This window comes from Corvus hawaiiensis, chromosome 3 (assembly GCF_020740725.1).
Source record: "Corvus hawaiiensis isolate bCorHaw1 chromosome 3, bCorHaw1.pri.cur, whole genome shotgun sequence".
Lineage (NCBI taxonomy): Eukaryota > Metazoa > Chordata > Aves > Passeriformes > Corvidae > Corvus > Corvus hawaiiensis.
In genome coordinates, this window is record NC_063215.1 from 106630300 (window position 1) to 106652126 (window position 21827).

Below are 21827 nucleotides of genomic sequence, written 5' to 3' on the forward strand. Positions count from 1 at the left end.
CCTATGGCAGGTTCACGATGGCAAATCTCTTCCCCGACTCTCTCTGCCCATGTCAGTATTGCAGGCTGAGGCTGGGGGAGGAGATGCCTTCTGCCTTGTCCCCCGTCCCTGCCTTGCCTGATCCCTGACAAGAAGAGTTGTGCCAGACCAAATGAGGTGTCTGGTGCATGTGTGTCAGTCCCTGCTTTCAAGTTCAAAGCCTCAATGCCAGGGTTGTTGTTCCTTTGCCATCTCTGGGCATGGAATGATAGGAGAGATGAGATTTGAAGAAACAATTTTGCTGATGCAGAAAAACGATTTATCATTGGTGGAGGCCTGTACAGAATGATTAGTTCTCTGAGTTTCAAAAGCTCTGTTGGAGAGCATTTCAGATTAACCTGCACCATGCCGTTTCCATTAAGAAAATTTTGAATTGTCAGGATTAGCGAAGATCAGAAATGTTTTGAGGCAGGTCATGTTTATGTTGGGTTTGGGTGTCTCTGCAGGAAGGAAAGCAGGGAATAAACTCCTGGAGCAACAAAGCAGAGAAAGCTGGGGCGTTTGCATGAACAATGTGTTCCCTACAGATATGGGCTGCTTGAATAGTGGGGACATGTAATGGGGATTGCAAATCTTCTTTTGCTTCTAACACGTGGTGCCATTGTTTGTGTCCCAGCACTGCCTTTGTTGTAAAGAGAAATAAAAACCACCAAGAAAACCCAACCAAGAACTGAGGGGGAGTTACAGAAACAAAGGCCTTGAAAACTGGCTTGGGAAAGCAATTACTTCCTAGGTGGAATTGTCAAATTCTAGAGACCCCTGTGGGTTGCCAACTGTTTGGAAGGAAAGGGATCCCCAAGTAGTGGATGAGCCATGAGCAGCACAGAAGCAAAGTAGTGGAACCTCTCTCTCCTGTCCTGCCAGCTCCATACAGTTCAGAGCAATTATAGTGATGCTAGTTTCATGAAAAATAAAAACAAAGTGATCTTCTCAATAATAAATAACCCCTCGAGTGCCTCACCCATTAGTTGTGGTGATTGTAAAGGTGGGAGTTCAACTAACTCACTTCTTCCCTTGTACCTGATCTACAGCTTCTTCTGAGTCTACAACAAAAACCCAGAGGAAGAAGGGAAAGAGTTCATGGTGTGTGATAGGACCTGGGATGCCTCTGTTCCCAAGGGAACTGGCTGAACTTTTCGGCTTGGAGACGGATGCGCGGAAGCCCGGCCTTGGCAGTGCAGGTCTCCGCTCGCAGCCTGCTCAGGGGGCCTTGGCCCAGGAGCCCTGGCAGGGGCAGCTGAGCAGCGCTGCCCCCGGGGTCACTGCCAGGGAGCACAAGGTGAAGGCTGAGCATGGCTCAGCCTCACAAAGAGGTAAGGCGGGAGCTGGACCGCTCTCTGGCGGGAGGAAGGCTCTTGTGCCAGCCTAGAGAGCCTGGGCACATTGCCAGGGAACAGTTCTGCCCTGCATGTGCCCCCTGCACTGAGCTGTGCTGCTCCCAGTGCCCCGTGGAGCTGTAGGGCTGCTCAGCTGTGGGGCCAGGAGAGGAGCAGGAGGGTGCGTGTGCAGCTGAGCCATTCCTGGAAAGCACAGGCCTCTGGGCTCCCTGCTGTCCCAGGGCAGCCCAGAGGCCAGGCTGTTCCTGTGCTGGCTCTGTGCAAGTGGGTCAGGGTGTCTCCCTGGCCTGCCTCAAGTGGCTGCTGGCAGGAGAGTGTTTCCCTGTGCAGCTCTTTAGAAGTTTCCAGGGAATCTCTCACATGAAATACTGTAGCTTCTGATGCTTTATGTTGTCATTGTGGCCTCTATTATATTTTGTGTCTCCACTTTGCACTTGGGACTGACTGCACTGGTCCCAAGGAGGTTACCCTGGAGTCAGTAGTTTCCCTGTCAACTTCTCAGATGCTCTTACCTTCCAAGGCCTTGCCCCCAATCCAGAATAGCCCTCCTTCCTCAAAGCCCATATCTAACTCTTTTTTATTATTAAGCTGACCATTTTGCAGGGCAAAAAATCCAGATTTAAGACATTGGTTTTTTGCTACTTTGCTGCCACGTGATTTAATCCTCTGTGAAGCCATGTAAAGAGTGATTCATCCTCTGAGTTTTAAGGGCTCTGTTGGAGAGTGTTTCAGAATGAGCTACATTGTTCCACTTCCATTAGGAAAATCAGCCTTTAGTCAGACTGGCCTGAAAGTGGCCCAATCTCACACAGTTTAGAATGAAAATCCTCGGGGAAAGCAAATTATCCAGTTTCAAGAACACAATTCACGTTTTGCTAACACTCCTGCAATCCTAAGCTTTTCTTTTCATGTCCTCTAAAATATTGCCACAAAGAGAAGAAAATATTGATCTAAATGCTTACGGGTATTAGAACCCGGGAGTTCTTTTAGGAACCAGGGAGAAGATGTTTACTAAAATCAGCATGAATTAGGGCAGATAAGAATCTCTGTCAAGAGCAAGCTCCGTCTCTGCCCTTCTCTATCAAACACAGCAGCTCTCCAGCATCCAGGGCTGAGGCCTCCATCATGCAGGAGGTTTCATTCTGCTGGCCACAGAGCAATGCCATGTCTGCTGCCAGTGCACTGTGGCAGTAGCCCATCCATTGGGAGAGGTTCTAGGCATATGTAGCTTGCTGCTCTCAGACACAATCTCTGGGTCTTATCAGAGCTCTGCAATCTGGAAGCTGTCTTGCCTGTTGCCCAGCAAGGCGCTGTTGGGGGCTTGAAGTGTGCCAGAGATTTACAGGAACCTTTGCTTCCATTAACAGGCCTCCCAGTGAGCCAGGCCAAGGAGACGGATCACCCCACCAGTGCTGGCCTTACGAGTGCCGAAGCCCTGAAGGATGGCTTTGGAAAGGTGAGGGATAAGGACAGGGATGAGCAGACTTCCTTTCCAGTGACTGTTTAGTGCTAGGCCCAAACTGTCCCTGAAAATCATAATCTTCCACTCTTGGGGGGTGGGGATTCTCTTGGGAATATATTTGACAGCTACAGAGCAATTGCTTGGCTATTTCCAGTGGTGGCAAGGTCACTGGTTTGGAGATGGTGCTAAGGTCATGCCAGAAGCATTCTTTATGTGCAAAGGCCCTTGTAGAGAAGTTCTGAATGGCAGAGCAAGCTACACATCAGTGAATGTGGGCAAAGTGCATCCTGGGAAGCACAGAAGCAAGGATTCTAATGCTGAGTGTAAGCAAGGGTGCAAAATAAAATGGGAGAGTTTGATTTTTCCTGGTTACCTTTCTTTCTGTATCTCACAGCCCTCTCATTCTCAATTTTTCCATGCATTAACATCAATGTTTCTGCAACTTGTTTTCACGTGACTCCTCTTTTTGGCCTCACGGTCTCCGAGAGCAGCTGAGTCCTTCAGTAGCCAGAAGTGAGAAACAGCTGCAATTCCTGGCCATGAGTGTTAAGCAACAGCTACTTACCCCTCCTTGCTGCGTATTGCACATGGTTTTTATTCTCCTGCCATGGCCTGTAGGAAGGGAACTGCCTGCTCACTGATCACGTAGGCTCTTCATCTGTCTTGGAGCACTCCTGTGATTTTCTTGCTTCAAGCAGGGCCTCCTGACACAGGCTGAGAAACAGTACCTTGGAGCAGTGGGAGGTTATGGCAATAAAGCGTTCCACCTCACTGTGTGTAATTGCCAAGGTGAGGACAGGAGACATTCTTCAGAAACCATTGGAATGTACATGGAGCTGCATCAAGGACTGTGGAACTCTATGGACTCTGTGCTCCTGATGAGATGTTGTGTCTGGTTTGTGTGTCTCTGCTTACAGTCTGTGATGCATTCCCATTGCATGTAGGTCCGTGCTGCATTGGGCAAGTTGGCTCAAAGGAACTTAGAGCGGATGCCAATGGAGCTTTTGGAGAAAGAGATCAAGACAGAGAGAGAAAAGGAAACGTCTTTGCAGCTGCCTCCACAGAGAGTTGACCCCGGGGATGCAGCTGCGGCAAGTAAGTGGTTGCTACACCTGTGGTCCTTTCTGATCACTTGCTTGCCCTCTGCACAGTGTTGCCCTCAGACTGGGGGGCTGTTACATTTGCATCTGAGTGGGAGTTTGCATAGGATGTGTTTCCGGTCCCCAAAGAAAAATGGAGAGGCATGAAGTGTCTTGCCCATGGCCTCACTGAGTCCGTAACAGAATATCAGCTTCCCACCTTCCCCTCTGAAGTCCTTCAGAGTGTAAAATTCTGTCTTGCAAAGTACACTGGGGCTTCAGACTCTCTCCTGGATAGCAGCCTCCAGGAAAAGTGGGTCCAAAAGAATGCTTTTCAACCAAGGTGCAACCTGGAAGAAACAAAATTCAACTCCTTCTAATGAAAACCCCAGAGACCCTTCTCCCACCACTCCCTGCTGAGGAGCTGGTGCTGTAGAGCTGTGCTGAAGCCCCGAGCCAGTGCTTCTGTTGTAGCCCCAGGAGCAAGCAGCGTTGCCGACTGAATCCGGGCTGAGGGGCTCTGACTGCAGTGCTGTGTGCGCTGCCCCAGGGCAGCAGCAGGGACCTCAGGAGGCAGCACTCAGCCCGAGGGCATCACGCAAGGTTATCTGCGCTTTCTTTTGGTAACTTCCCCAGCCAGCCTCTGAAACAGGAAAACAAAAGCAAAGCAATACTGGGGTTTCCTTGTTTCTTCGGGGAAGCATCACTGCAATTTGGTTTTAAACCAGAAGAGGGTAGATTTTGATTAGATATTAGGAAGAATTTCTTTATAATGAAGGAGATGAAACACTGGAAGAGTTTGCCCTGAGAAGCTGTTGTTGATCGATCCTTGAAGGTGTTCAAGGCCATGTTAGATGGGGCCCTGAGGAAGCTGCTCGTGCTGAAGATGTCCCTGCTCATGGGGGCTGGACTAGATGGTGGTTAAAGGTGCCTTCCCACATAAACTCTTCTAGGATTCTGTGATCACTTTCCCATGGTTCTGTGCCACTGTTATACTTGAAGTTCTTTGGGATAACAAAGAGATGTTACCCAGCTCCAGCAAGTTTTCTGGGCCTTTCCATTGTCACCCTCCACTTCTAAGCTCCTCTTTGGTCCCTGCAGGCTTTAGCCTACTGCCTGTCAATGGCACAGCTTCCAGTGTGCAGAGGAAACACCCTGGTAGTGCCTTGAAGAAGAAGGTCTTGAGGAAGCAGGACAACGTGCCCTTACTGTCCAAGAAGCCCATCATCCATGGAGACGGCAGCTTCCCACGCAGCTCCTCAGGTAAGCCTGCTCCACAGCAGCATTTTCCTGCACCGGTTTTCCTTGCACAAGGAGCACAAACTGCCTCCTGATTCAGCCACCACAGCTGGGATCTTGGGTTCATAGCCTGTGCTGAGAATGAACAGCAAATCTACTCTTGAGTTACTCCAGCTCGGCAGAACTGGAGCAGTTGGTTCTTATTGATCCATTGGAAAGCTGAGCTGCATAAAGTAGTGGTAAAGACCTAAGCTCTGGCTTTTGCCCATCCTGATAGAGCAAACTACAGCACTGGTGCCAGGAGGCAGCTGTAACTGCAGGGATGAGCTCGGGGCAGTCTGGCAGGGTGTGCTCACTGTGCACCTACGAGTACCACCACGATCAATTGTCCACTCTCCATCTTGGCCCTCTGCCTGTGCTGCTGTCTGCCTCTGCAGCCAGCTTTCCTGCTCTCCCAGCAAGGGTTGTCTCTGCATGGCAGTCAGCCACTTGGTGCAGCCGTGCTGCTGCTCCCAGAAGTGCCCAATGGCTTCTTGCCGCTGCCATCCCACGGCCTGCAATGCCAAGAGGGAACAAGCAGCGCCTCCTGTGTCACCCCACCCAAATACAGCAGCCTGTGTAGCAGGTGACAGCCAGGAGGGGCTGCCTGGTGCTCCCAGGCTGTTTGCTGCCTGCAGTGAATACATAGCACATAGTCCCTAGTGGCTCTTGCCTCTCCTGTGAGGGCAGCCTGCCTGTGCTATGATCCTGAGTAGGGTGAGAGAAGAAGAAGGGAGCTAGGAATGATACTTTGAGTGCTCTTTTCTAGTGATGCTACTTCCATGCTCACAATTGACCAGAACTAGCCTGACGTGGATCCCCATTCCTATTGAATATAGATGTGTACATCGACATCCTTCTGCAGTGACACCACTGATGGCAGTGACAGGGGTACATCAGTGACAGCCAGATAGCTCCCATCTGAATATTCTAGATTCTGTGCAATATTTAAACTCCATCATTTGAGACAGCTCAGATGTTTCCTTGTACACATTAGAAAACGACCTGTTGAGTGCATGACATGAAATTGATGATCAAGAGTCCTTTGGATGACAAGTGGGTTTCTTAAGAAATGCATTTATCATCTGAATTTTCTCATACCTTGTAAACTGACTATCAAGAGATTGTGTCTGCCAACAATTTGCATCTGTATTTACGTATTCTTATCATCAATTTGCATTTGGAAGGCTTTTTTATCAACCATCTGGGCTAGAGATTCCATTTTTCCACAAGAGAAAGCTTAGGCTTGCACAGTGTGCACACAAGTCCATTTGAGGACAAACAAATTTCACCTCAGCATCTTTCAAATACAGCCAGTGTGTACTTTATTGAAATAGTAAAGATTCATGATGCTTGGAAAGAACAAAATCCATGAACTACTCCCTTCCCAAGAGCAGGCTGAAATGTAAGTGCACTCAGCTGCCCTCTGTCTAGAATATTTGAAGCCAATGGGAACAGAGGCGCTGTGAGGTGTGAAGGGTCAGGTATCGCTGTTCCCTGGTAGCTGCTCTGAGGGGATTCAGCCGGGCCCAGCAGGACTCGCTTGTTCAGGCTCGGCTTGGTGCTGTCACGAGGCAGCTGCAGGTCTTTCCTCAGGGAGTTGCAGAGTGCCTCTGTCCTCAGGGCTCGGGGAAATCAGGGCACTGAGACAGGAGAGGCAGCTGAGGGGTCCCTCGTGGGGAGCAAGTCCTGCTGGTGGGCACTGTCTCACAGGGAGTGGGAGCTCTGCGGCCTCAGGAACGTGCCGCTGGCTGTGGTACCTGTGGCACTTGGGAGCTGGCGCTGTGTGGGCAATTGTCAGGTTGAGCCAAGGAGCTGTGCCCAGCTGGGGGGGCTGGGAGAAAGCAAGGAGCCAGAGAGCAGGGAATTCTCTGAGCCAGTGCCAGTTTGTACCTCATGGAAGCCTGGCTGGGAGATGGGGCTGCAGGCCGCTCCATGGCGGGGTGCCTTGCCCGGGGCTGCAGCGCTCATGGCTGACCCTCTCCTTACAGTGACCCCGCAGACGGCCACTGGTGCCGAGCGCCGAGAGGAGCCGCTCCGTGGGAAGGGGCAGAAGGACGGAGCCTCTTTGGAGCCACAGCAGTCCTTGCTCGAGGCACTCTCCTTGCTCAGCAGCGATGACTGGTAAGAAAGGCCCCGTTCACTCTGTCTCCCTCTTAGCGTTAAGGTAGGTTAGGAGAGCATCTTGCTAGTGCCTCTGAGCCCCAACAGCCCAGAGAGCCGAGGGGCACCAGTGAAACCACTCCAGAGCAGAGAGAGGATAAAGATTTGAGAGCAGCCTTTTCTTGGCCTTGGTCTGCAGCAGTGCTCCAGCTGTAGCAGGTCCGTGCTGTTTCCTCGCTTTGCCTGCTGCTCTGTGGGGCTGCAAAGGAAATCTTGAGGGAAGAGAGAAAGCTGTGGGACAAGATGATTTGCTGGCTGAAGCCAGAAGCAGGATGGCAGCAGTTTGGAGTGTAGAGATTTGGGTGCCTCGGGGCCCAGTGGGACTGAGTAAGATTTGTCTCTGGCCCCACTGCTGGCAGCAGATGCAGGAGTCAGGGTCTGCCTGTGACCTTCTGCATGTGAGTCCCAGGAGCAGCTACAGGGAGTTCTTCTTTCTGAGAAATGCACTGAGTTGTGCTATAGAGTCACTCAGCCTGTCATTAGTCCTGAGGGGCTCGTGGCAGAAGAGAAGGAAAAAGAAATAAAATCCTCTAGGAATCTTGCACTTTTGCAAGTCAACTGTTTCCTTCTCACTGCTTCATATGGGCCTGAGATGTTTTGTCAATACTCACAATGTGTCCCAAACTTAGACACAGACAGAAGGAGGCCTGTAGAGGCCCAGAGGTGATAACCCCACAAATGTTAGGTGATATTGGTTGTCTTTTTGATGTCTGGGTTATCATCTACTCACTGCTGGATGCTTCATTCACCCTGGGATAAGGACTCCATTCACCCTGGGATAAGCATGAAAAATCTGCTGCAATGCATCTCCTTGTGCAGTCGCCTTTGCTCTGCCCTGTCTCTTCTGCTTTCTCTTCCCCATTTCTGTTTGGTGCCCTGTGAGGTGCAGAGAGCTTCTGCAGCTGTGGGGGGGTCCGGGTGACACTCAGGGATGCCCGTGGCATCGGCCGCCAGCCCTGCGCTGCAGCCCCGATGCATCATGCGCCTTCCTGTAGCTCAGGTCCTGCCCAAAGCAAGTGCTGAGAGAGGGAGTTGTTTGCACCTTGTAAATAACATGTTGCTGCTGTTTTAGGTAGGGGCTTTTGGGAAAAGCTAGACTTTCAGCTGTTCTTGCCCGGGTGTGGAATCTTCTGGGGCATCCTGCTGCTTTCTTGGGGAATGTGTGAGGTGGAGTGGAGTGGGTGACAGACAGGCCTAGATTGCAGAGTGGAAACTCAGCTACAGAGTGCCAGTGCAGACTCTCACTGCTGAACTGCCTGCTGGGGCTGGCAAAGAAGGAAAATGCCCCAGACACAGCCCAGTGGGACTGTGTCTCAGGGACAGGTACAGGGAGGTGACAAGAAACAGCAGCATGGCACGGTCTCACAGCCTCCAGGAAGCACTGACATAGGGACTTCATGTGCCAGAGACTTCAGAAAGGCTGTCTTGTTAAACGGCCACAAATGAAGACTCTGAAAGCCCTCTATTTGCCTCTTGGATTTGTGTATGCTTTTGACAGCCACAGCAACCTGTGGCAGCGAGTTCCACGATTTCATCAAGTACTGCTTGAAAAGCACCTCCCTTTGTTTGACTGAGCCGCCAGCCTGGTAAATTCAGAGGGTGCTGCCTAGTTCTTGGGTGGAGAGAAAGTCACTCTTTTTGGTACTTGCCTTTCAGGGAGCTGAAGGAGAAGGGACTCTTCAGCATCAAACACCTGGCTGAGTCCCACTCAGAAGTCCTTCTTTGTAGACTTCGTGAGGTTTGCTTGGCACTTACCAACGAGGTAAGAACATTGTTCTGAATCGTCCTCCGTGCTTCTTACACGGTGTGTAGAGTAGATATGTGCTTGTTCATCTCCCTGTGTGCTCAGGAACTGCCTTCATTTCTGTTTCTAGACCTTATCTTTCTCATGTCTGTCAGCTCTCTATAGGATCTGTGTGCACATGTAGCTCTATTTACTAGTAGGTCGGGCATCTGACACTCTCCTCTTGGAGCGAGCTGCCATTACAATGCAACGTGCAAATGCAGAAGCGGAGACACTAATTATGTTATTTGCTGCAGTCCAAATCTCTGCCCAAGCTGTAATTCAACACTGCCAATTAGTCTGTAGACTTGAGCCTGTGTTTTCTGTTTCCTGGCTGAGGGCTTCAACTGCTGCTGTTACTTTTTCAAACAGGAGCAAATGACTCTTTTGTCTTTATGACTTGTGCCTTTATGGCTTGAGAGCAGCCCTTGCTTTAATTTGTTTCTTTGTTTTTTGAATAAAAGGGCCTAAAACCAAAGCAGTGGACATTCCAGAAGAATTAAGTAGAACACTTTAAGTGAAATAATATGTTTTAGGCCTGCAGGAAGCAGGCCTGAGGCCTAGCACAAGTAGGTGCCAGAGTTAAGTGCCTTTCTGTGCTTGTGCTCTTCTGCTCTGCCTGTGCTTTTGTGTTCCCCTGGACACAGCGGGAAGTGTTGTCATTTCCTGGGACTTTTGTCTAAGGCAACTGGTTTTCTTTTCAAGGTGATTCTTATGTTTCCCCTCATGACTTCCCCAGGTGACCAACCTTCGCTCAAAGGTGTCTTACTCTGCAATCGTCACTCTTGGAGAGCTCTTTGTGACCTTGCAGAAGGACATGGACTCGGAGGTGGATGAGGTTGCTCGGGTCCTTCTCCAGATGGTGTGGAACTCCCCAGAGTTTGTTCAGAAAGCAGCCAGTCACACCCTGGGAGTCATGGTGGAGCATGTGACTCCTGCACGAGCAATGACTGCTCTCATGGACAGTGGAGTCCAGTAGGTTCTTCTTCTCTTAGTGATATTCTTCACCTTCTATTGTGTGTGGGGGGGGAGAAGGGCTGAGAGAGAGAATGGGAACGGTGGGAGGGAAGGGTCCTGTATCCTGCATCTTCTGTGAACTCAGTGACTTGATTCTCCAATCAACCTCACTTCTTTCCTCTTGTCACCTATTTCTGCCCTCATGCAGCCCTTTAGTTGACAGAATCACAGAGCTGTAGAATATGCTGAGTTGGAAGGGGCCCATCAGGCTCATCGAGTCCAGCTCCTGCCCTTGCACAGAACAAACACGCCAAGGGTCACACCATGTGCCTGAGAGCGTTGTCCAAAGGCTTCCTGAACTCTCTCAGGCTTGGTGCTGTGACCAGTACCCTGGGGAGCCTGTTCCAGTGCCCAGCCACCCTCTGGGTGAAAAACTTTTTCCTGATATCCAAGCTCAACCTCCCCTGACTCAGCTTGCTGCTGCTTCCTGGAGTTCTCCCAGTCTGTCCGAGTTGCCTAGATGTGGTGAATGGTGGGCAAGTGAAAGTGCCTGCAAAGGCTAAGGATAGAGCCCTGTGGTTTTGTGGGAAGAGGGACAATTGCAACTGCAGCTGTGAGCGCTCTTTGATATTTCACAGCCCTAACCACAGAGGCCTTGGGAAAAACCATGCATCTTCATTATGCCATTCACTTGAGAAGTAAGGAGGGTTCTTGCTGGGGCATGGAGCACATGGGGGAGAACGTGCTGGGTGTGGCACAGCCTGCACAGCAGGTGCAGCTCCTGCCAAGAGGAGTCTTGTAGGACTGTCCTGGCCTTAGAGGCCCACTTGCTATTCAAACTGATGTCTCATGTTAGCCTTGAGATGATGAATCACTGTACAGGCACCTTCACAGGCCGACTGCCGTGGGACAGCTGAAGCAGGTGCTGCCTTAAGTGTTGGTGCTGGGCCTGATAGTCCCCAAGAGACACTGTCTAGAACAGGACAAGCTGGCTAAACTGACTGCCACCCTTTCCTCAGCTTTGGAAAAGGGGGAAACGTTCAGATGTATCTCTTGCCAAGCCTCACAGAAGAAACTGGCTGCATTGCAGAATATTCTGCAACTTCATGTCCCACAGCGTGTTTTCCCTGCATTTGTTTCTTTCCCAAGGTCTGCAGATTTGGGGTAAATGGGTGCAAATATCCTCAATCCTGCTGCGGCTGTCTGTGTAGTGGCTGGCTCCTGATGGGTCAGCCTGGGTTGTCTTTAATTTCCCTCTTTCTCAGAGTGAATTTGGGGAAAGACGTTGAGTATCAGATAGTGCAGGGAGACTGAATTCCTCACTCTTGCTTGCAGGCAGTCCTTCTGTAGAGTGCTAACTTTGTGTTTCTCTGCGGACAGAACCTTCTACAGGTGTCCCAAGTGTCAGGGAGAACCCAGGCCTCCTTCCCCCAGCAATGACAGGGAGCATGCTCTGGCCAAGGCCTGCGCTGTGTCCCTCTGCTCCCTGTGCCCCAGTGTCCGCTCTCTTCTTCCCAGGAGCCGCCACGTCCAGGTGCGGAAGTGCGCGGCCCAACTCCTCCTGTCCTTGATGGAGAAAACTGGAGTCACGAAGCTCGCAGGAACGCCCAGGGCTGAGAGGCTGGCGCACGCGGCAGGGACGCTTGCTCAGGACTGTCACGAGGACACAAGGTAATGATCTTCATTTCACCTCCTAAAACAGGAAAACTGTTGGGTGTCTGGCTGTAAAGGGCAAAACCACAAAAGAGTGGAAGCTAAAGGAAATATTAAGTTCCCTCACTGTGTGGATGAGGTTCACAGAGTCACGGAATACGCTGAATTGGAAGGGACCCATCAGTGTCATCGAGTCCAGCTCCTGCCTGTGTGCAGGGCCCCCCAAGAGTCACTCCATGTGCCCGAGAGCATTGTCCAAAGGCTTCTTGAGCTCTGTCAGGCTTGGTGCTGTGACCACTGCCCTGGCTTGTCTGGGGAAATGACTGTGCTGGGGAACCTGAGGTTGTCCCGCAAGAGGGAGCATTGCCAACTTCCTGGGACTTGAATGATTCTTTCCTGAGATCAAAAGAGCCATCAGATGAGCCAGTCAAACAGTTTTGCTTGGCCTTAGGTGCACAAGACAAAGCCAAAATGTTGTCTAATGTTCATCACTGAAGGATCGCATACATCTATTTCTCATTAACTTAAGACTTTCCTAGAAATATTCCCGGGGTCTTTAGACAATGTATTCAGTCTTTCTAAACCTCTTCTGCAGATTTCTGTAATGCTCTTATCTGTGGCTGAATGACCTCCAAATTGCTTCCTGAAGAAAACTGTGGTTTCCTAGTGGCAAAATCAACCCAAACCACCCAAATCCCCTCACTTTGAGGATTCAATTCCCATTAATAGCTGCCAAGAACGCATGAGCAACTAGCTGTCCCTGTGCATACATATGGTATAGAATAATCAAAAGCAAGCATGAGGCATTTGGTCCTGGCTTCCCTGCCAGTTAAAGAAAGGCAAATTACTGTGCAATGGCAGCAAGACACTGCTAATAAGCTCTGACTCAAAGCAGAGGTGTTTTGCTTGTTCCCTGGGATCCTTCGATGCCACAGAAGCGCACCCACAGTTTCAGAGTGAGATTGTATTTTTCTGTTTCCCCATGTTCTCCTCTTGCCTCTTGTGTTCAGCTGACAGCACTGTGCAGTGCCAAGTGGAGGTAAATCTCTCTCTTTGCTGAGTAGGTAATGCCTTCTCATGCAGGTATGGCAGCTGCTGAGTTTAAGGTATCAGCTTATTCTGTTAATGCTCCTCCTTTGTTTGTTCACCTTCTATTCTTTCTTTCCTTCTTTCTTTCTTTCTTTCTTTCTTTCTTTCTTGTTTTAGGCATTATGGACAGGAGATGGTGAAAATGATGCTGAATCACCAAAAATTTAAAAGGCTTTTGGAACAATCTCTTTCCACCCGTGACCTGGAAGATATTCTGACAAGAATGAAGAAGAAAGTAAGTGCTTGGTAGGAGAAATGTCTCCTTTGTGCAAGTATTGCCACTGCTGATATGAGATCAAACATACCTAATCTTATCTCATTCCTTTTCTGCCAAATCATTTTGCTCCTGGGAATGAACTGTTGATCCGTAGCCTGTTCATCTGCAGAGCACAAAGGAATTGATAATATTAGGGGAAAAGTGGGGTATTGGATATTTTGTATATTGGCCACAAACAGGGAAGGGAAAGAGGAGGAAATGTGTTTACATTTAAGCATAACCCCCCACCCCACTATCCCTACTCTGCCCCCAGTGACGCAATTAAGTGAGAACAGTGCTTCTGGAGATAACAGAGTCTTTGCAAAAGACACAGGAAGCAGTAGTGCCAAGAAAATTTCCAAATATTCAAAAGATGTCCCAGTCAATCCCAATTCCTACAATTACTATCTGTCTTCTGGGAATACTGCCCTGCTGTCATGCCCTGTGCAGCTGGAAGAAGCTTGGTGAATTCAGCAGCATCCAGAGGAAAATCATTTGTTTGCCTGGGTTATTTTTTTATTCTTTTTACCTACGTTATAGAAGGGAGTGTGGCTTTGTGCAGCACCAGGGAGAGTGAGTGTGGAACCAAATCAACTTCCAACACAATGGGCCAACCTCCAAAGAGTCCAAATTTTTCTGCAGCTTCCTTTAAGAGCATTAGTTCCCTACCAGTTTGCATTATTCCCATTTATGCTCAAGAGGAATGAATTGGGGATTTTAGACTGCTGCTCAGTATGGTAGCAGCCATAACCTGCCTTGGGCTATTGAAAACAAAGAGTTGGCATCACTGAACCTCTGGCCTGTTTCCTTCTGTAAGTTCGGAAAGGTTTGCCCAAGCCTTGGTAGCAGTGATCCTGGTTATAAGTTGTGTTTTAAACAGGTAATTTCCTATTTTACATTCTAAAGATCCATGGGGTTTCTTTATGCCTTTGTAGGGGATGGAAACGCAGAAGGATGAACACCCATCTGTCGAGAAGCCTGTGAAGAAGAGGAGCGATGGCTCGAAGAAGCCCCAGGCCACATTGCCTTCTAGTAAACGGTACTGAGCACTTTAGTTAGATGTGACAAAGCACGTGGCAAGCTTTACATGTCTCTTCCTCAGGAAAATCTTTCTGGTGGAGATGACCTGTGCCAGAGATTGTTTCCTTTCCCTACAAATGCTCTATCATAAAAAATGTCTCCTTCTGCATTACGCTGAACACAACTTCTCTGGAAGGGTTTCCACAAAAAATGGGCGACAAAAAGACACCCATTGGTTGCAGCTCAGAAGATCCAGTGCACTGGCAAGGACAGTGCTGTGGAGGCTGTGAGAGGGCCATGTCTCCGCTGCCTCACTTGGGACAAGTAAATTCAAGCAGGGTTTTTTTCCTCTGAGAGCAGTCTTTTTCAGATGGGTGTTTTGATGAGAAGTCCCAGTCTAGAAGCAAGATGCTGTTCCCCAAAATAGCACTTCCCATGCATGTGGTTTGGCCTTCCTGAGTCATGGTTTTCTTACCCTCAGACAGTACCAAGATGAGTAGTAAGTAGCAAGCCAGTTCCTGAGCAACTTTGGTCAACAGGTGTCTCAATGTGGACGTTTTGTCTTGACATTCCTGTCCTTCATACTGTTTGCTTGATGGACAGCATGTTTGGTTTATTTCCCCCTGTGCTGCAATCAGCATTTGAGACAGGAATTTGGTCCTTGCTGTCTCTTCCTGCCAGTGGGAGAGCTACTTGTACCTGTTGTCCTCTGATAACAGAGGGGATTTATTTAGCTCTGTCATGCTCAGCGCTGGCAGGAGAGTGACCACATGCCTCAGTAGCATAGTCAGGATCTTCCCATGCTCAAGAGAGTTGTTCCCAGTGGGTTTGTTAAGCTGTGGATCTAGTCTCTAGGGAAGCAATCATGTGAGCGTAGTGCTGGGATGTCTGGCTTCTGTTTTTATCCTTCTTACGGATTTTCTGGATCCTTCAGATATGCCCCTATCCATCTGTTCAGATGCATCTGAGCTACTTTTCCAGATTGTCATGCCTGCTGTAGAGACACTTCTCCAGAGGGATGAGTTTCCTTATTATAAGACGCACACCTCCCTCATGATGAGGCATTTAAACATGGAAGTAGCGTCTCTCTTTCTTCACAAAGCAGTGCGACATGTGTACCTGGGAAGCCGTCTGGAGATAAGTGAGATGCATCTCATCCTTGGTTTTCCTGAGTAAGCACTGGTGAGAATGTTGCTTGCAGATTGTCTCCTGTAATGATTGTGTAGCGGGTTTGGTTTGTAACCAGGCAGAAACACCAATTTAGTGTAGTGGTTTGGTCCAAAATACTCATTACTATTTACCTTCTGTGAGATAAGAATTAGGAGAAACGCAAAGCAGGCACCAAACTTGAAAGAATAGAAAGAAGTTTATTAACAGACCTAAAAGAAGAAAAAAAAAGTCATACCACGCCTTCAGAACACTTCTCCTCCCCCCTGCCTTTCTCCCTTCTTGCAGTGATAATGTAAAAAGACAGCCCTTGAGATGTTCAGTCTGTTTACCACTTCCATAATAACCTTGTTCAGTCCATTTAGGAAGAGGAGTCTCTTGCCCATGCTATGAAAACATTATCGCAAGGAGCCAGCCACCCGGGTTGGTTCTCTGCTTGCATGTGAGTCCCTTCCCCCGTCTTGCAGCTTTTCCCACAACTGCTTTCGAGGGTCCACTCTTGAATTGCTGGGGTAAAATTTTAAGGTTGAGCCGTTCAGAAACAAAAGTTCTCTTCACCCATCTCTGGGAGTATTTCATTTCTAAGAATAGAGGCCCTTCTCCTTCCCTAGAAGCAAAGGGTCTTCCTCATCTTCCTCTTTAGAACTATCTCTGGGAGCATCTCTAGGACCTGAGGTTTTCTCCTTTTCCATTTGGAGCAAAAGTCCTCATCACTTCCATCTCTCCCTGTTCAAACTTCTCATGAAATTACAGCTGCATCAGCATCTGCTTATCTCAGCGCAGGTGCTTTTGCTCACAAGTACAAGTTGAATGCTCCACCCCCCATGCCTTCATGAAATTACAGCAGGTACTCTGATCGATCATAGCTTCACAACAGAATTTCAGCTTTAAGCATCTCCTCTTTCACTTCCCTCCGGTTTTCAGCTCTTCATAGCACTAAAAGGGTTAATCTCACCTAGGCCTTGCAGCTGGAATGTGGCTTATCGCTGTTGGTCACATGACCTCTGCCAGACAGCCGTGCAGCTTTAGCTGAATCTTGGCAGCTCTGGAGAGGGGGAGCCGAGCCGCTCCGGCTGCCCACAGCCCTGCTGTGGGGGGGGTTCCGCGGGTGGAACAGGGCCCGTCGGCTCCAGGATGGCCGTGGCCCGACCCGGCCTGGCCTGAGCAGGGCCTGGGCCGGGCCCGCTGGCCCCCACACGGGGCCCGCAGCCACCTGTCCCAGCACCGGAAACAAGACAGAGAGAGTCTGCCTCGGGGTTTCCTGTTCTTAAGTGTGGATCACAGAGGCGGTCACAACTTTAAGTGGCTTAAAGAATTGTCCATATTCAAAGTGGCCAGCTGATAGGTTCTGTCAGGTCACAGAAGGAGCTGTAAGCACTCCTTTGCAAGAACATCACTTCCGGGACTATGCTTGCTAACCCATGACAGATTGTCATGAGGTCTCCCGTTGTTTTTCAGATCAGGATTTTCTAGCTTGAAATCACATCATTAGGAAACCTCCCCAAGATGTTCTGCTCACAATTAACTGAAGGTATGATCACCAACAGGTCCTCATTTGGTTTTATTTTCCAGGGTGAAGTCTACCTCTGATGGACGCCTCCTACGCCGCCCAAAAGCCCAGGTCACGTTACCTCCGGCTGTGGAAGAAACGGAGCCGCTCCAGAAGCTGTACAATCTCCTGGAAGCCAAGGAGTTTAAGACACGGATGGAAGGAGTGGCACTCCTCCTAGACCTGTGCAAAAGCAGCCCCCAGCTCGTCTCCACTAACACTGTCCAAGTATGTAGGGTGTCTTCATTGTTCCTTTCCTTTAGCTCCTTTCCCAAGCCTGTAGCAGGCAAGTTAATTCAGTGTGTCTTGGCACTACATCCTGGCTGTGTGGGACAGGCTGGTGCCTCTTACCCTGAAATATTTAATTCAGGTCCACGCTTCAGGACAAGTTCTTTCGGTCCAGATGTATTTGTCTGGCAGGTGCCTATTGATGCTGTTCATCAGAGGAGGACAGAGTTTTCTGCTGGTGTAACTTCTGCTGTCTCCTACTCCCACTTGGGTTAAGTGAAGGGAATCCAGCCACTGAAAGCGTGGCAATTATTCTCCAGACAAAAAAATGGGTTTGGATGGGGAAGAGAAGTATCAGGCTGGGCAGGTTTAAACCAATTTTTTTTAAAAGGATACTTCCGTAAACTCCGACTTGTCTTGCACAGGCACAACTCTGGTTACTCGTTTCCATCGGCATCCCTAGTCCTCTTGGTAAAGACGGTGCTCACCCTTCTTGGGGGGGTCTTTTTTCTCTTTGGAAAAGGAGGGAAATGGCTAGGGACAGATCTCTTCCTTCTCCTCCCAGTAGCTGCTTTTTCCCTTTGTCCAGAAAATGGTGCCTGATAATGTGGCTGTCAAGGGACTGAACCTGCTCTAATGAGAGCGGTCCAGCACATTAAATTTCAGAAGTCTACCTGCTGGGTAGACAATTGGTCTGGATCCTGGAAGAGTTGATCAGAGCCCTGCACTTCTCCAGACACAGGTTCTGAGACAGATGGAACAAAACCTGGATCTCCTCCAGCCATAGTTTTGGCAAAATCGTAACTGCCCTCAGAACTTGAGGCAACTGTGTAGAAAAAGGGGCATTGTAAATATCTGGTTCCATACTTCGAAAGCAAAGATACCGTTTTGCATCAATAAATGGGATGAATTTAATGACTGAAATGTGGAGAGAAACACCATAGGAACTATTCTGTCCCCACCCAAAGCTCTTCAAAATATATGAAAATCTTTCAACCAGCATGAGGTTGCGCAACCATTCCAGTGAGCGGCCCACAGGAAAACAGGGAAATTGTGCAAGCAAGTGCTGACCTGACAGGAAGGATCACTTTCATCTTTTACATTGCTGAGTGCTCACTTCTGCGTCCTTTCCTCAAACAAGGACATTTTAATCCAGCTTTCATGTTGTTTGTTCTCTTCACAGATTTTTGATTATTTTGTCCCGAGACTTGGTGATACGCACAAGAAAGTGAAGCAGAAGGCGCTGGACGTGCTGGCTGAAATCGTAGGCATCCTGAAAGATGGCTTAAACCCGGTGATCATCTGTCTGGTTGAAGGAATAACAAACAACCTAAACTCAAAGGACCCCGGGGTTTATGCCGCAGCTGTGAAAGCGCTGGAAGAATCCATGGCTCACTTAGGTAAGGCTGAGCCCTGGCATGGACTCTCCTCAAGTGTGTCTCTGCCTCTGCGAGTCAAGAGAACGCTGAGTGCCTTGACAGCTGTTGTTGTCTGTGGAAACCTCCAGCTGACATCCACCAGAAGCTGTGCAGGTGCAGTCCTTACGCACCAGTCCCCCACCAGGCTTGAATGTGCATCAGCATTTCCCAAAAGTCCCAGGAGCCCTTGGCTCTGTGCTGCTTGTCTGAAGAGGAAGTGCTGGACTACAGCTTTGCTGGAATTCAGGGCCAAAGGGATTTTTGGAGTTTGCCTGGGCCCCAGTTGACTTCCCAAATGAATAGCTTTGCTGTTGGCATGAAGGGACACCGGCACATCAGAACCTCTGCAGAGCAGCCTCCTGGAAGGCTCCACATCATAGGCATTAGCTTCATTAGGACAGCAGGATCAGTTCTTTACTGCATGCTTGCATGAAGATCATTTGGGACCTCCTTTTTGTATCTCATGCAGGAAAGGAGCTCTTAATAATACCCTGCTACTGAAACCCACACTGGGGTGTAGCTCTGTAGTGGTTCCCAATGAAGCAGATTGCCTGCTTTGTCACTGCCAGCCCTGTGACCCTGTGAGGGACCAAACTTCATCCCACACACGTTCTGTCTCCAGGAAAAGCTTGCCTTGGCTTATTAGAGTGGCAGGACTCGAGGCTTGCAGGCCAGTGCAGGCAACAGTAAATTCAAACATGACCCCCAAAACTGCGACAGATAGGCACAAGGAAAACCAAAATACATACGCCGGTCAAGTATTGGGAAATCAGTTCATTTTCCAGTCTCTCTGCCAAGATCTGATTTCACAGATGTTACAGAAACCCACAGGCTACTGAGGCACTGAGCACTAATAGCTCTTGTATGAGTAACTTGGAGTCTTGTCCCTAGATCCACACAGGTAACCTGACAATTTAAAAACAGCTTATCCTTCAGGTGGGAACGGAGGTGTGCATTTTGGAGCCTTCTCACCCTTTTCCATAGGGGAGAGAGAAGATCACCTCTGCAAAGCTCTGGGATGCAAAACCTTTTCACTGCTTACGTGTGATTGAAGTCTTGAGGTCCCTGATGTGAAATGTTTAACATAGCTCCTGGTACAGCAGACAACTTTGGATTTAAAAAGTGACAGGAGAGCTTTTCTTTTGGAATTTAAAATCTTCCCAAGTAGGCTGGAAGGAAAGAAGAAAAGGATTCAAAAATCGGCAGGAATTTCCTTTCTTTTGCAAAATGTAGTTGCCCCTGCCCTTTCCCTCCCCACTGTCCTTTCTCTTATGACCTCAGAAGAGAGAGCAGAAATGTGTGTTTCCCTTGTAGATAAAGTATCCCTGATGAAAGAGTTCAGCCACCGCAGGAGTGAACTGAAGGGCCAAGCTCTGCTGGATGTCACGGAGCATCTCTCAGGTATGGCCTCCCCTTCTAAGGCAAGAGGTCTTCCGAGGCAGAATTTACAGGGAATGCCAGTGAATAGACACTAGAGTGGCTCCTCCAAATCAGGAGGTGCTGAGCTTGTCCCTCCTGCCCAATACCCATGGAAGGTGTATTGGGCAGGTTTTCCCTGGCTGCTGCAGAGGTGTGCAGCATCTGAGATGGGGGCGGCACTTGGCCTCGGGGCTGAGCTCTCACTGGGGCATCTCAGAAGCTGCCTCCAGGAAAGGGAGGGGCTAAAAATTCCCAAGCTGGCTCCTCTCTTGGAAGCTCAGGGACAGCTCTGATCCTTTAGGGAAAATGGTGGCAAATGCTGTTTCAGGGGATCGGTTTGTTTTGTCCTCACAGAATTCTTGCTTTGCTCTTGGAAAGTTTTGAGGCGGAAGCCTGCAGTGCCTGGGGGTCACAGCTTAGGTCCAAACTCAGCACACATGTTAGAGGCACGGATTTTGTGCAAGGCAGCCTTTGGGGGCAGAGGGGCAGAAGCAGAGTGCTGAGGCTCCCTGCCTGTGCTGTGGAAGTGCCATTGGACTGAGCATTTCAGGGTGTGCAGTCAGGGTCTTCCTATGTCAGCGCTGCCCAAAATGCTCCAAATGCAGCTGATAATTGATTGCTCAGAGGAGCTTGCTATGTCAGCAATAGCCAAGGGATGGAAAAATGATAACCTCAATATATACTAGAGAAGACAGTGTATAGCCTTGCTTTATTTATAGCCTTGCTTTAGCGGGGTCTAAATCCACTGCTAATTAAGCCAGGTCACAAAAACGGAGTCATCCTTTTTATTAGAAATCTCTCAATTTCCTCTCTAAAGTGCCTTTCAAACCTTCAGCAGTGGGTTTAGACAACTTCTAAATGGAAATAAACAGCAATTTGACATTTTGGTCATTCATCATGCCGGAAACAGATTGTGGAATGATTTAGTAAAGGTGTGAAGTCTGCCACAGGTACAAGGCTCGGATCTGGAGAAATTAGTCCTGAGGGCTTGGTGGTTCTGTTTTGGGGATGTTCAGCTGCTTTGCCCATTTCTGGATCATGGGGCTCTCACTGTTATTTCACTGATCTTAGCCAGAGAGACTCCCAAAATCACAACTAGAGGTAGATCCTTGTTTGCATTAAGGCTGGTGGTTAAGAAGTTTGTGTCTCTCTTCCGGCAGCGCTTGTGGCATGGGTTTATCCCAGGAGCCCCGAAGTCGTCCAGCGCTACGCCCTGCCCGTGCTCTGGTCCTTCCTGGGGAACAAGGCGCTGCCTGTCCGAAGCGCCAATGTCCGCACTGTGGTCACCAAGCTTGCCTGCGCCCTCTACAAGGTGATGGGCGCCAAGCTGAGGAAGCATGCTGCCAGCCAGCCTCCGCATGTGCGGGAAAACCTCTCCGACATTTTGGGCTGGTGAAGGCTCAATGACCTGCAGGAAGATGACAAAGTGCTGAGTTGGACACCTCCGGACGTGACTTCTTAGCTGTGCCAAAAAGGACAGAATGCAAAGGAAGGGTGTGCACCTGCCCCCGCTCTCTCCACCCCCCTTCCTAGTCGTGGCATGGGGTGCCTGAAGCAACTTCCAGTTGAGGACAAGGTGAAGGCTGAGCATGGCTCAGCCTCACAAAGAGGTAAGGCGGGAGCTGGGCCGCTCTCTGGCGGGAGGAAGGCTCTTGTGCCAGCCTAGAGAGCCTGGGCACATTGCCAGGGAACAGTTCTGCCCTGCATGTGCCCCCTGCACTGAGCTGTGCTGCTCCCAGTGCCCCGTGGAGCTGTAGGGCTGCTCAGCTGTGGGGCCGGGAGAGGAGCAGGAGGGTGCGTGTGCAGCTGAGCCATTCCTGGAAAGCACAGGCCTCTGGGCTCCCTGCTGTCCCAGGGCAGCCCAGAGGCCAGGCTGCTCCTGTGCTGGCTCTGTGCAAGTGGGTCAGGGTGTCTCCCTGGCCTGCCTCAA

General features: G+C 49.5%; 1 protein-coding gene and 3 long non-coding RNA genes across 5 annotated transcripts; all 4 read left to right on the forward strand.

The window, feature by feature from the left end:
* Positions 1 to 1320: 1320 nt before the first annotated feature.
* LOC125322669 lies at positions 1321 to 3875 on the forward strand. Its single transcript, XR_007202151.1, has 3 exons — positions 1321 to 1352; positions 2744 to 2832; positions 3783 to 3875. It is a non-coding gene; the product is annotated as an uncharacterized LOC125322669 (long non-coding RNA).
* A 1145-nt stretch (positions 3876 to 5020) lies between these two features.
* LOC125324250 lies at positions 5021 to 9921 on the forward strand. The gene is made up of 4 exons (XR_007202890.1): positions 5021 to 5180; positions 7187 to 7319; positions 9015 to 9120; positions 9881 to 9921. It is a non-coding gene; the product is annotated as an uncharacterized LOC125324250 (long non-coding RNA).
* Positions 9922 to 10074: 153 nt separating this feature from the next.
* LOC125322518 lies at positions 10075 to 12998 on the forward strand. The gene is made up of 3 exons (XR_007202046.1): positions 10075 to 10116; positions 11617 to 11769; positions 12958 to 12998. It is a non-coding gene; the product is annotated as an uncharacterized LOC125322518 (long non-coding RNA).
* Positions 12999 to 13043: 45 nt separating this feature from the next.
* Positions 13044 to 21438, forward strand: LOC125323415 (TOG array regulator of axonemal microtubules protein 2-like). 2 transcript variants are annotated; one of them, XM_048298358.1, is made up of 5 exons: positions 13044 to 13075; positions 14032 to 14135; positions 16856 to 17060; positions 18244 to 18460; positions 21058 to 21438. In XM_048298358.1, the coding sequence occupies exons 1-5, from the start codon at positions 13064 to 13066 to the stop codon at positions 21291 to 21293; spliced, it is 774 nt and encodes a 257-aa protein (XP_048154315.1). In that variant the 5' UTR covers positions 13044 to 13063; the 3' UTR covers positions 21294 to 21438. The 2 variants fall into 2 exon arrangements, with proteins under 2 accessions (XP_048154315.1, XP_048154313.1); XM_048298356.1 differs by lacking the exon at positions 21058 to 21438 and having other exon boundaries at positions 18244 to 18797.
* The last annotated feature ends 389 nt before the right edge of the window (positions 21439 to 21827 follow it).

What these genes read in the sequence shown, in the direction of transcription:
- LOC125323415 (XM_048298356.1), top strand. An exon ending in ACATTGCCTTCTAGTAAACG is followed by an intron (nt 14,136 to 16,855) that starts GTACTGAGCACT and finishes TTTATTTTCCAG; the next exon opens with GGTGAAGTCTACCTCTGATG. An exon ending in TCTCCACTAACACTGTCCAA is followed by an intron (nt 17,061 to 18,243) that starts GTATGTAGGGTG and finishes TTCTCTTCACAG; the next exon opens with ATTTTTGATTATTTTGTCCC.